Source organism: Capricornis sumatraensis, chromosome 20 (assembly GCF_032405125.1).
Source record: "Capricornis sumatraensis isolate serow.1 chromosome 20, serow.2, whole genome shotgun sequence".
NCBI classification, from domain to species: domain Eukaryota; kingdom Metazoa; phylum Chordata; class Mammalia; order Artiodactyla; family Bovidae; genus Capricornis; species Capricornis sumatraensis.
The window spans coordinates 35,187,498-35,199,535 of record NC_091088.1 but is presented as its reverse complement, the minus strand read 5'-3'; the positions used below and the strand labels follow the sequence as shown (position 1 = coordinate 35,199,535).

General features: G+C 40.3%; 1 protein-coding gene across 1 annotated transcript in view; it reads left to right on the top strand.

Annotated features, from left to right (window-relative positions):
• The window catches only part of CDH8 (cadherin 8), a 375,808-nt gene that overhangs the window by 221,289 nt on the left and 142,481 nt on the right, over positions 1-12,038 (top strand). The window contains exons 5-6 of the mRNA XM_068991808.1: positions 1,141-1,328; positions 4,922-5,175. Of these exons, the coding sequence (XP_068847909.1) occupies positions 1,141-1,328; positions 4,922-5,175 (442 nt within the window). The remainder of the gene's footprint in view (positions 1-1,140; positions 1,329-4,921; positions 5,176-12,038) is intronic.

The window sequence follows — 12,038 nt, the reverse complement described above, 5'->3', positions numbered from 1 at the left end:
ATTGTAAGTGGTTTATCTTGGAGATGATCCCAAGAAAGGCCAGTTCGGAAGTGAGAATGTGAGGGAGAGGAGGCCAGAAAGCCCATGTTCTACCACTGGAGAAACTGGAGCTTTATCCCCTTGGGGATACCTTGGCCCCCTGTAAATAAGCAAAAGGAAAGAGCAAGCTTAAGATTATCCTGCCAGAGAGGTGACGGCACCAGGGATTTTATATAGTAAATTGTGTGAGTCTTTGAGGGGTATTAATTTTCTGAGAGTTCTAGCCTGACAGGCAATGGGCAAAATGGGTTCTGAAGACCAAAGGAAACCCTCAGAAGTTGGCTGTTGGCTGGAGGACATGAGTGACTGAAGTGGTAACGGCCAGAGTTTAGGGCTTGGGGTACCAGCAGCTTCCCCTACACCAATGAAAGCGAGTGGCACTGGTGTAACAGCCAAAGTCATCTGAATAAAAAAGGGACTGATATCACTAATTAGACACATTGTCCTGCCTCCCTCTAGGAGAAGGGATACACACTGTAGTTGTATTTTTGCCTAGAGAGTTTTGAAGGTAGGATTTTTGGTCTTCAGAGCAAGGAGGACTCTAGTAACAAGAGGAGTGTTTCATGTGTCTGAACAGCTTGCTGCAGGGCATAGCAGAAGCTTGGTAATTGGATTTTATCAAAAATGGTCTACAAGTCTGTAAATATAAAGGTAACTTCAAAAGTGACTTTCAGTGTGTTACACATTGCATCTATCTGTGCCGAAATTAGCTTAATATTTTATGTTGGGCAACAGTGAATATCCCCAAGGGCAGCCAATGTGATTATACAGCAAATGGGAAAGAACATTCACACAGACTCACTAATATCCTGATATAACTCCGCTCCAAATATGTACTTGGTAAACATACGGTTGAGTAAGTCCCATAACTCAGAAGAGTTTCAAAGAGAGATCGCTGCTTTTACTGGGAACTGTTTGTCTCTGAGTCATGTAAAAGGTTGTATGTTCCACAGTGAAAATGATGTTTTTGCCTCTCCCATCACTGTGTTGGTCACATCTGTACACAGGTACCTTGAACAAGAAAGGTGCCCAATAAATATTTGCTAAATGAATGAATGAATGGAACATATGCAGTGCTCAGGGTCTCTCCTCTTTCCTAAGGTCTGTATCACTTCTCGGTACCGGAAGACGTGGTTCTTGGCACTGCCATAGGAAGGGTGAAGGCCAATGATCAGGATATTGGTGAAAATGCACAGTCGTCATATGACATCATTGACGGAGATGGAACAGCACTCTTTGAGATCACTTCTGATGCCCAGGCCCAGGATGGCATTATAAGACTGAGAAAGGTAAGCTCAGGAAGGTTTTGCTCATCTTCAAAATATTAATACCTCTTTGAAACGTGAACATTGAAGATGGTGGGGGTTGGGTGGACTTCCTGATATAATCTTAGAAGGGAAGGAGGTTTGGCTTCTTTAGCCAAAAAGTAAGAGTCCTGGGACCTCCCTCGTGGTCTAGTGGCTATGATTCCATGCTCCTCATGCAGGGATCCTCAGTTAGATCCCTGGTCAGGAAACTAGATCCTACATGCTGCAACCCACACTCCACGTGCCACAACCGAGACCAGGCATAGTTGAATAAATGAATAATAAATAATGTTGGAAGAAATAGGAAGAAGAAGTAAGAGTCCTTTTCTCACATTCTGTCTCTTGGTCCTACTTGATACTTCAGCTAAAGCACAGTAAGCAGTGACCGGGGTGGTGCTAGGCTGCCATCTCATCCATCGTTTCTCTCCTGTCTGTGCCTCAGTGTTTTTCCATGAGTTGCAGGAACTTGCTCAGTTCTTGTGCAGAGCCTCCAGCTATCCAGGCAGCCTTCAAGCAATAAAGGACAAAGACGTGTGGACAGTTTCCTTGGAATAAATTATCTTGAGGCAGATTGTCTGTGGCTCTTCAGAGGTTTTTCAGTGGTGGAGGAGGGGATCCTCACTAGCCCGCAGGGGTGGCAAATTCAATGCCTTTTCTATAGAACTACCCCCCCACCAACTGCCCCCGCCGCAATTTCTATATTCCTGCTTCTTGGAATAGTTCTAAAACATGCATTGAAGGTTCCTAGGTCTTCATTGCAATCTCTGCTTTTAGGGAAACTCAAAGACAGACAAACTAGTCAGCCTGTTATTCTGGCTCATTCTGGCCCTGAAGGGACAGGGCCCACCCTGCTAACATAAGATACTCCCAGTTGTGATCAAATGTCCAAGCAATGAGGTCAGTGAAGCTCAGCTTTGTTTTATTCCTGGGTATGGGGCTAGACTTCTTAGGTGGTGTTAGTGGTAAAGAACCCACCTGCCAATGTAGGAGATGTAAGAGACATGGGTTTGATCCCTGGGTTCGGAAGATCCCCTGGAGGAGGGCACGGCAACCCACTCCGCTATTCTTTCCTGGAGAATCCCATGGATAGAGGAGCCTGGTGGGCTACATCCATAGGGTCACAAAGAGTCAAACAGGACTGAAGCGACTTAGCATGCACTCACCTGGGGCTACCACTGAAAAAAGAAATATCTCCACAAATAGTACAAAAAAATATGCAATCTGTGATTGCTTTCGCTCGCAAACATTTGTGTGTGTGTATGTACATATGGTAAATATGAAAAATTCTGTACACTTTCCATATTTATTTCTCATCACGATAAATTTATTTAAAAAAATGTGCAGAGCACAGTTCAGTATTTTATGGACATGGGCATTTGCAAAGGAAAATGCCCCTTTATCCTCATAATGAGTATTCTGCTCAATATTGTACTGCATGTTTGTTGTGAAGTAGTAGAAATTAATTTTAAAACATTTGCTGGTTCATGAATTGGAAGACGTATGATCAGTCACGCTGTCGGGAGCCAGTAGTTCTGCCCTCTGTCTTGATCAGCAATATATTGACATGACTCCGAGCTTACTATCTGACTCTCTCTCTCATGTTACATAGGGATCTGCTCCCCATGGTCATGCTCCTGAAATCCCTCATTGGGGAGGTCTTGACAATGAGAACCTGGAGTTTTCTGGATATACTCTAAACTACAACATCAATTTTAAAAATTTTGAGGAAAAAATTGGTTGCATCTATTTTAACTCTGCTGAGCAATGCTTCATTTTGACCTGGATGAAGCTCAGTAGTAAAAGTTGCAAAGTATTTAAAAACTCATGTTTGAAATAGAGTACAGTATAATTATACTTGAGTCAATTATTGAATAACCCAGGGCCACATTTTCCTTGGTTAATGATTCCTAATGTCATTTTTATTGTTATTATTAACTGCTATTCTCTGTTACCATAAGGTGCTTTTATAAACTGAAGCAATTAGCCATTTGCTGTATTTTTATTCACCACTATTCATAAACTTGGAAACATATTCTACACATCTCAACACCAAGAAACACATGAATTTTATTCTGAAAAATGATGTACGGAGTCATTTTCCCACAATGCATTGACCCTCTTTTTGGTCTGATAAAGTCCTAAGGACAGCAGAATGTGTTCAGGTTGGGCTAAGAATTTAGCAGAGCATAATATGTTTTATTCAATGGCATTTGTGAAGAATTTGAAATTACATAATTGTTACAGTTGGGGCTGTTGGAAAATTGTGAAAATGCTAATGTTGAATTGTGTATTCATGGGTATGTATATATATGTGCTTAGAAATTTCAGAATGGGCAGGATTGAGTATCTGCTTTATTTGAAAATATCTCTCAAGAAAAGTCCAGTCCAATTAGAAAAAAATTCAAATATAAAAATTAACACTATATACATATATATATATAAGCTTGTAGGAGAGTTCTGAAAGAGTTCAGTAATGCTGGCTGTGTTCAGGCTTCTTCTTTAAAAAAAAAAATTTGCATCGCAGATGTAAAGTTCAATTTCTTATAAGAAATTGCAATGCAAGCCTAAATTATCTTTTTGAACCTTGACAGAAATACATCCTTGACATCTGAAGTATTATGCCCTGCTTGAGAGAATTGGACAGCGAGGATTCTGACGCAGATGGGCTTTGGGTTGTTAAGAGGCCTGTGTTCTTTTACCTTCCTCTATTTACTTAGATCATTAAGTCTTTGGGGCTTTTAAGGCAGGAAGAATTAATAGGTCAGAAATATTTTCAATAATGGTGCAATGAGGTAATTTCGCATTGCTTTTAAGTGGTTCGTAGAAGACACAGTAAGTCCTAGCTATCTATATATCTACTCGTCTCCCTCTTCCTTCCCTTAAATATAAAAACAGGTAGATATGTATCTGCATACATCTTTATATGCCCACCTGCTTCACAGCACGGAACCCATAATAGAGACCTTCTAAGAATGCCCTAAAAAAGAATAAACTTCATTTTAGCCATGATCAGCAAAGCAGTGATGCTCAAGAAGTGAAATAAGAAAACACTCTTTGTTGGGATTAGTGCTAAATTATGCTTTATAATGTCTCCGTGGACTAAACAATGATTATTTCTTGTTCTTTACATTTCACACACTGTTGCAGAAATGATAAAAATATTCTTCCCAGATAGAGATTGTGTTCGATGCTGCCTTATCTCCGACCAGCAGAGGCCCGATTAACTGACTGATTGGTATGCAGGTCACGCCATCACTAGTAAAATTTTATTATGACTCTGAAGTGAAATTTTGATGGCACGATTCATGACTGTGAATATTTTGTGAATTCCAAGTGAAATGAGCAAAACAAAACAAAACAGTAGGAGATTAGATTCACTGAGCTTGTATAATAAACAGATATCAATAAATGCCTGTAAAATTTACAGGTTGAATATGGGGGATAGGAGAGTGATCCCATTAAGACTCACAAATGGGCTTAAATGCACATAACGATCATCCATCAGTGTTATACTCATTTGTTCTCGCGGCTGTGGTCATTAGTGAGAAACATTCATCTTTGTCATTTCTTAACAGCCTCTGGATTTTGAGACCAAAAAATCCTATACACTGAAGGTAGAGGCAGCCAATGTCCACATTGACCCGCGTTTCAGCGGCAGGGGCCCCTTTAAAGACACGGCGACGGTCAAAATTGTCGTCGAAGATGCTGATGAGCCTCCCGTCTTCTCTTCACCGACTTACCTCCTGGAAGTGCATGAAAACGCTGCTCTCAACTCCGTGATTGGGCAGGTGACCGCTCGTGACCCTGACATCACCTCCAGTCCGATAAGGTATTTCTCCTTTAAAAGGAAGATTCGCTACGACCTGAGACAAGCAAATCAGTACAAAATGTAATTATGTATGCAGTCCATGTGGCTGCCTTTGAGACACTGCTCACATGGCCAAGGGATTTTAGTCAACATGCACCACGCTTATGTCTATGGGTGTGTTGCACACACACATGCCCACACACCTGGGAACAGCTATATATAATGCTCAGAGCCAGAAATGCTAAGATGAAGAAAGCTGTTTGGCTTTCAGAGAGCACAGTGAAAAGGCCAGATCACATGTATTTTGCAGTGCTTTTCGGTGGATCCTTTATATTACATTGTTTTTGCTTGTTGTGCATTTGTTTTCTAGAATCAGAAAAGTATTGCTATTTTTTTCTTTCTCCTTTGACAATCACATGGATTACGTATAAAAATTTAGAGGCCTAAGGTATTGTCTTGGACTATTAAGAGACCCCCATCTTATCTCTGTATTTGGGTTTGAAATTCTCTTTTTATTACTAGATGGGCATTTCTGATCAGTCAGCATATCTGCATGGGTGCCTTTTAGACCAAAATCTTTCTCTGCTATTTCAAAAGTACCCTTTGTTTATACTTTCCCTGCTCAAAAATTTTCCCAAGGTAAGAAATATAACCCTTTATTAAGGTTTTTGTTCTTTTTTTTCCTAGAAATGAGGCTCAGTTCTGGGGTTTTAATGTTGTTGTTGAACTGTGTACATCTTTTCTCTTTTGCCAGTCACCCAAATGACGGTGCAGATGCTCAAGCTAAATAGCTTTCTTCTGAAAGAACACTGAAAATCTATAACTTGTCCACTTGTCTCTAAGGCTGAAGTGTTGGTTAACGATGTGTTTGAGTGTGGATTTCAAATATTTTCTGGGAAATGTTTGTTGAAAAAGAGAGAGAAAACTGTATAGAAGAATACAGTTTTAAAGAACTGTCCAGTTAATTTATGAGTTAGATGTCAGCTTATATGCAAGTCATTCAGCTTCTAAATTATGGGGACTTAGGCAGATATTTTTCTAATTACTTTATTCAGAGAAACTCTAGATAGACAAATGGCTTTCTGAGAGCTATGTTTATTCAATTCTTGTTCCTGTATTAAACTCCCGATACTCCTGAGGGTGCTGAAACTCTGAGGCTGGTGGTAAAACACATCGGCATAGTCAGTGCCCCAAATAATTTGTGTCTGGGCAAAAAAGAATTCTTTTCAGATCCAGAAAAGTTGTTTTTAGCACAAGCCATTTTGAAGTTCAGGATGAGAGTGTATCTCATAAGGATACTAAAAAAATGCTTTCTTCAAAAAGAGCAACCTCTAAGAAGGTAAAACTCCATGTGGGGAATTAGGGAATGGTCAGTTGCCTATTCTCTGTTCTAAAGGAACTCAACATGCTGTAGGCACACGGAATCCTCCCTATTTGCTAAGAGAACCGTACCTCTAAAAGGGACAAGGGAAGAAAGAATCCAGAAAAATAAGTTTACATGGATGTCCATTTTCTGACTAAACGGTGAAGTTGTCAGATCACTTTATGCTGAAGTTCTAATATAAATAGAGGCAATGATACTTGTTGAGTAAATGAATCTGCCCCGTTTTCAACTGTTACCCCTTTTCTTCTGAAGGAATGCAGAACAGAGCAGTTACCACTTCCTTCACATCTTTAAGCGTAAGAGACAGAATAATGGCAAGGCTAAGCAAGACTGAACCAACCAAGAGACCAGGGGCCAGCTTAGCACTTGATTTGTCAAGATTTCTACTCCTGTCACAAAGGCCCCATGGGGGCCAGGAGCGAGCCGAGCTGAGGACCCTCAGGGAAATTGGGGGTTCAGATATCAGAGGAGTCCCGGGTACACCCCAGACATGGAATCTGGAGTACCAGCAGGAACAAACTGCCTGTGCTGAGACATGTTCTTCATCAGCTAGAGATGAAGTTTGAGGAACTTATGGTACTGAAGTAATACTAACCTTAAATGGGCAGAAATGGGTAAAATCTAGGTTCAGAACTCCCACGTTTTGTAATCCATCTTTTTACTTATGTAAACATGGATAATTTTGGAATCATTCCAGTTCACAAGGAATCCAGTGACTATTATCATTGCAGTTGATTGTTACGGCTATTGCTATTGTTTCTTATTACTGTCACTGGCATAAAAGGCAGGTGTATGAGAAGCTTGAGGCTGCTTAGCAACAACTGCCCAATTTGGAAGCATTTCATTTCCAGGCAAACTAAAGGGGGCTTGGGGCCGTGCTCCCAGGAAGAGATGGACAGATGAAGTGCCATTTGATGACGCAGGCATATCTGTAGCTCTGGTAGATGGCAGGCAAGCGCTATTAATAGTTCCCTTGGCATAAGTGCCTGTGTATGTGCAAATTCGCTTCAGCCATGTCAAACTCCTTGCAATCCCATGGACCATACGCACCAGGCTCCTCTCTCCATGGGATTCTTTAGGCAAGAATTCTGGAGTGGGTTGCCACTTCTTTCTCCAGGGGATCTTCCCAACCAAGGGACTGGACCCGCATCTCTTAAGTCTCCTGCATTGGTAGGCAGGTTCTCTAATACCAGCGCCACCTGGGAAGCCCAGATGGCATATATGGCCCCACCCAAAGAAGGGGTGAGCAGTGTTTCAAATCATTTCCAGCAGGGCTTTAATGGATTATTCAGAAAGAACGCCCCACATGGTTCTGATTGACGATGCGTTGGCTCCATGCGATAAGAATGTAAGAATCACTAACTGCCTTTTTTCAGTATCTGTTCTGCATTTTTGCAGTTATCCCCCCTCCCACCCTAGTCCCGGTTGTGGAGAGCAGCTTTCCTCTTTCTATGCACAATTGATTAGTTTGTGTAGAAAATTAAATTTCCTGACTAGCCAGAACAGTGCAGAGTTCCTTAGAATCTAGTAGACAGATTTAGAGCCATTTAACCTTTTAAAACAGGACTAGAGGACACATATTCAGGGAATTATCAAGTAACAAATAATAAAGCATGATTGTCTCTTTAGGACAGTTGTATTTTATATCCTAACAAGACTGTATCCATCTTTTAGGGGAATGTTTACTTTGTTATCCAGCAAGGAATAGGCATTTATTGTGGCATTTGCCATGTTAAAACATGTAGTCATTAATTGGCTGGTCAATTTCCTCTACGACTCTGCTTCTTTTGAGAGCTCACTGTCAGGCTAAAAATATCAATGTATTTAAAAATTCTTATAACTAAACATGTATCTATGTCTATAAACATGTCTGTATTTATATCTGTGTTTGTATAATCACAGGGCAAACAAACAGTGACACAAAGGCAAAACACAAAGGCAAAGTGACAAAAAAGGCAAAATCTCCCTTCCGGGAAAATTAATTAAGCATGTGCTACTTTCTTCATTAGCATATGCATCTCAGTAATATAGAATATAGTTGTGTAAATTATTTAAAAGATGCCATGTCTTGAACAGACCGTTTCAAACCCTGTCACTGCTACTTCCCAGACAGATAGCTGGTCTCCGGAATTCTCTTTGAGACTCAGCTTCTTCCTTGGTATTCTGGGATAATATCATTTTCCTCAGACAGTTACTGAAATAATTAAGTTGTTAAATAAAATAAGTGGAGTTATTAGGACTACCAACTAATAAAGCCACCATACATTTCATATCTTAAATGCAAAATAAAAGCCTAGTACTCATTTTAGCAGAGATTCTTCTACTAAAGGTTGCTGACTGTGCAGGATTATCTTTTTCTTTTCACTTATCAGTTGCATGCTGAATAGTCTAATTAACCTCATTTAGTCTAATTTGCCTTTGCTACTGTGGTGAATATTGCTACTAGTGAGTGCTTAATATGTGGCAGAGATGTGCTACATGGGTTCATTTCATTCTTTAACACCTCTGTGAGATAATGTGTATACTCATTTAACAGATGAGGAAGCTGAGGATAAAAAGACTACCTTGCCCGTTGTCACACAAACAGTCAAGGATGGAACCGTGGTGCATAGCCATTTTTTTGTCTTTTTTCTGACAATGCAATGCCTGCTTTCTATCCTTTGTCGCACTCCCTTTCTTTCCTTGTGATTTCTGTGACACAAACTGTGTCTTGACATGTTGGGATGGCTCAGCAGGACCAATTTTTTCTACAAATACTTGTTTATTCTAGTAAGTTTCAGGTGTACAGAATTATAGTTAGACTATAATGTTTATAGTATAAGTGTTATACTGTGGTAGGTACGATAATGTTATGTTATATTGCAGATGTTTGTAGTATAAACATCGACACACACTACAGAGTTTTCACTACCACAAGCCTAGTCACCATCTATCACCATACAGCTCACCACCCTCACCCATTTCACCACCTCCAAAATCCTCTTCCCTTCTGGTAGCTACTCTTCTCTATGAGTGTGTTTCTGTTTTATTTTGTTTTAGATGGCACATATAAGTAAGATTATATCTTTCTCTGACTTACTTTACTTCACATAATACATTCAGGGTCCATCCACGTTTTCACAAATGATAGGATTTTATTCTTTTTCATGACTGAGTAGTATTCCACTGTGTTGTGTTTGTGTGTATGTGTGATTTTCTTTATCCATTCATTCATGGATGGACACTTAGATCGTTTCCATATATTGGCTATTATAAACAAGGCTGCTCTGAATTAGCAGGATCAATTTAATTGAAATACAAAAACCATTCATTTCCTAACTGGTTTCATTCAATTCAGGATGCACACCAAGAAAAAGGAGAGTATACCAGGCTGTGGAATTAACCAGAATATGGGTGGAATATTTCTTGCTCCTTAGTCTAGCCCATTTGTGTGGGTCTGTTACTATCAGCTGTGAACCAAATTATGATTAGGGAGGTAACAGGAGAAACAATAGTTATTTGATGAATCAGACATTGTGTTAGTTTCTATTATGTATCATTTCACTTAATTCTCACAAAAGGCACCTGTGAAGTACTCAGTATGATCCCAGTTTTACGAGGAAGGAAACTGAGGCTGTTTCCTGTGCATGGTGATGTAGCAGGAGGTGTGAGGGCTAGCGTTAAATCCAGATTTCTTCTTACCATTGACCACTGTGTCTGCATATGCATTGCTAGGTCCTGGCATTTTGCATGAAGTGTAGGATCATGACAGATAATGTTTACTGTTTACTTTGTGACAGACACTCTGAAACGGTGTTAGAGGCAGCAAGTTATTTATACTTAAGGCAAACTTACTAGTACAGTTGCTTAGTTGCTGTCATGTCCGACTCTCTTGGGACCCCATGGACTGTAGACTGCCAGGCTCCTCTGTCCATGGGATTTTCCAAGAAAGAAGACTGGAGTGGGTTGCCATTTCCTCCTCCAGGAGATCTTCCAGACCCAGGGATCAAACTCACGTCTCCTGCATGGGCAGATGGGTTCTTTACTGCTGAACCACTGGGGAAGCCCCTACTAGCACAGAGTAGGTGTTAATTAAAGGTCAGTGCTTTCATGTAAACCTGCCATGGCTCATTTTTATTTTCCACCCAATAAATTCATGTCTAGTGTTTATTTATTGTCACCATGGCGTTGAGATGGCATGTGACTGTTTTCTTTTTTAGATGGCTGCTTCCTACTTTTCTTTCAAAGTGTTTCCCATACGTCTACATGAGCTGCTTAAATTAAAAGTGGGAATGATGGCTATTCAGCAGTCAAAGTGGGCTAACACATAACCATGGTGGCCACAATGCTCTGTTGTCCTAATTCCTCTCTTGAAGTGCCCACTCAACACAAGACTCTGCCTTTTTTTTTTCCTACTTGTATTCTGGCATTTTTACAATTCACCTCAGACACCAGGCTTGCTGTTAATGAGCTCTTTTCCTGAAAGCACTTCTGATGGTCCAGATATCCAATGGTGCTACAGTGGAAATATTTCATAGAGAACCTGGTAATTGTATGGTGAATAAACTGTGTATCGATTGACTCTCTCCTCAATCTTGCATAATTCCCAAGAGACCTTGTCTTTTTTTGCTGTTGTTTTTAATCGTGATAAGAACACTTTACATGAGATCTGTCTTTTTAACAGATTTTTAAGGGTACAGTACAGTACTGTTGACTACTAGCCACGGCGTTGTGCAGAAAGTAACACTTTATAGCAACTTCTCATTCCTCCCTTCTCTGAGGCCAGCCGGGCAATGATCATTCTATGACTCTGATGGTTTTCAGTGCCTAGTATAAGTAAAAGTCACTCAATCATGTCCAACTCTTTGCGACTCCATGGACTATACAGTGCATGGAATTCTCCAGGCTAGAATACTGGAGTGGATAAGCTGTTCCCTTCTCCAGCGAATCTTCCTGACCCAGGAATCAAACCGGGGTCGCCTGCATTGCGGGAGGATTATTTACCAGTTGAGCTATGAGGGAAGAAAGCGCCTAGGTGGAATATAGGTGGAATCATGCTATGTTATCCTTTGGTGACTGGTTTCTTTTACTTAGCACAATGTCCTCCAGGTTCATCCATGTTGCTGCACGCTGCAGAATTTTCTTCTTTTTGAAGCTGAACAACAATATACTATAGTACATTTCTTTACCCATTCATCTGCTGATGGCCATTTACGTTGTTTCCACATCTTAGCTATTGTGAATGATTCTGCAGTGAGCGTGGGGGTGCTAATATGATTTCAGTTCTTTTGAGTAAATGCCCAGAAGTGAGATTGCTGAATCATACAGTCGTTCTAGTTTAATTTTTTGGGAACTTCCATACTGTTTTCCATAGCTGCTGCACCACTTTGCTTCCCTACCAACAGTGCACAGCGGTCTAGTATCATACAAGGAGGCTTTTAAAAACAATTAAAGCTTCGTCATTTAGTTCCTGCACATTTTTAGCCAATTAAAATTTGAATGTTTCCCATTTCAAAAGTAC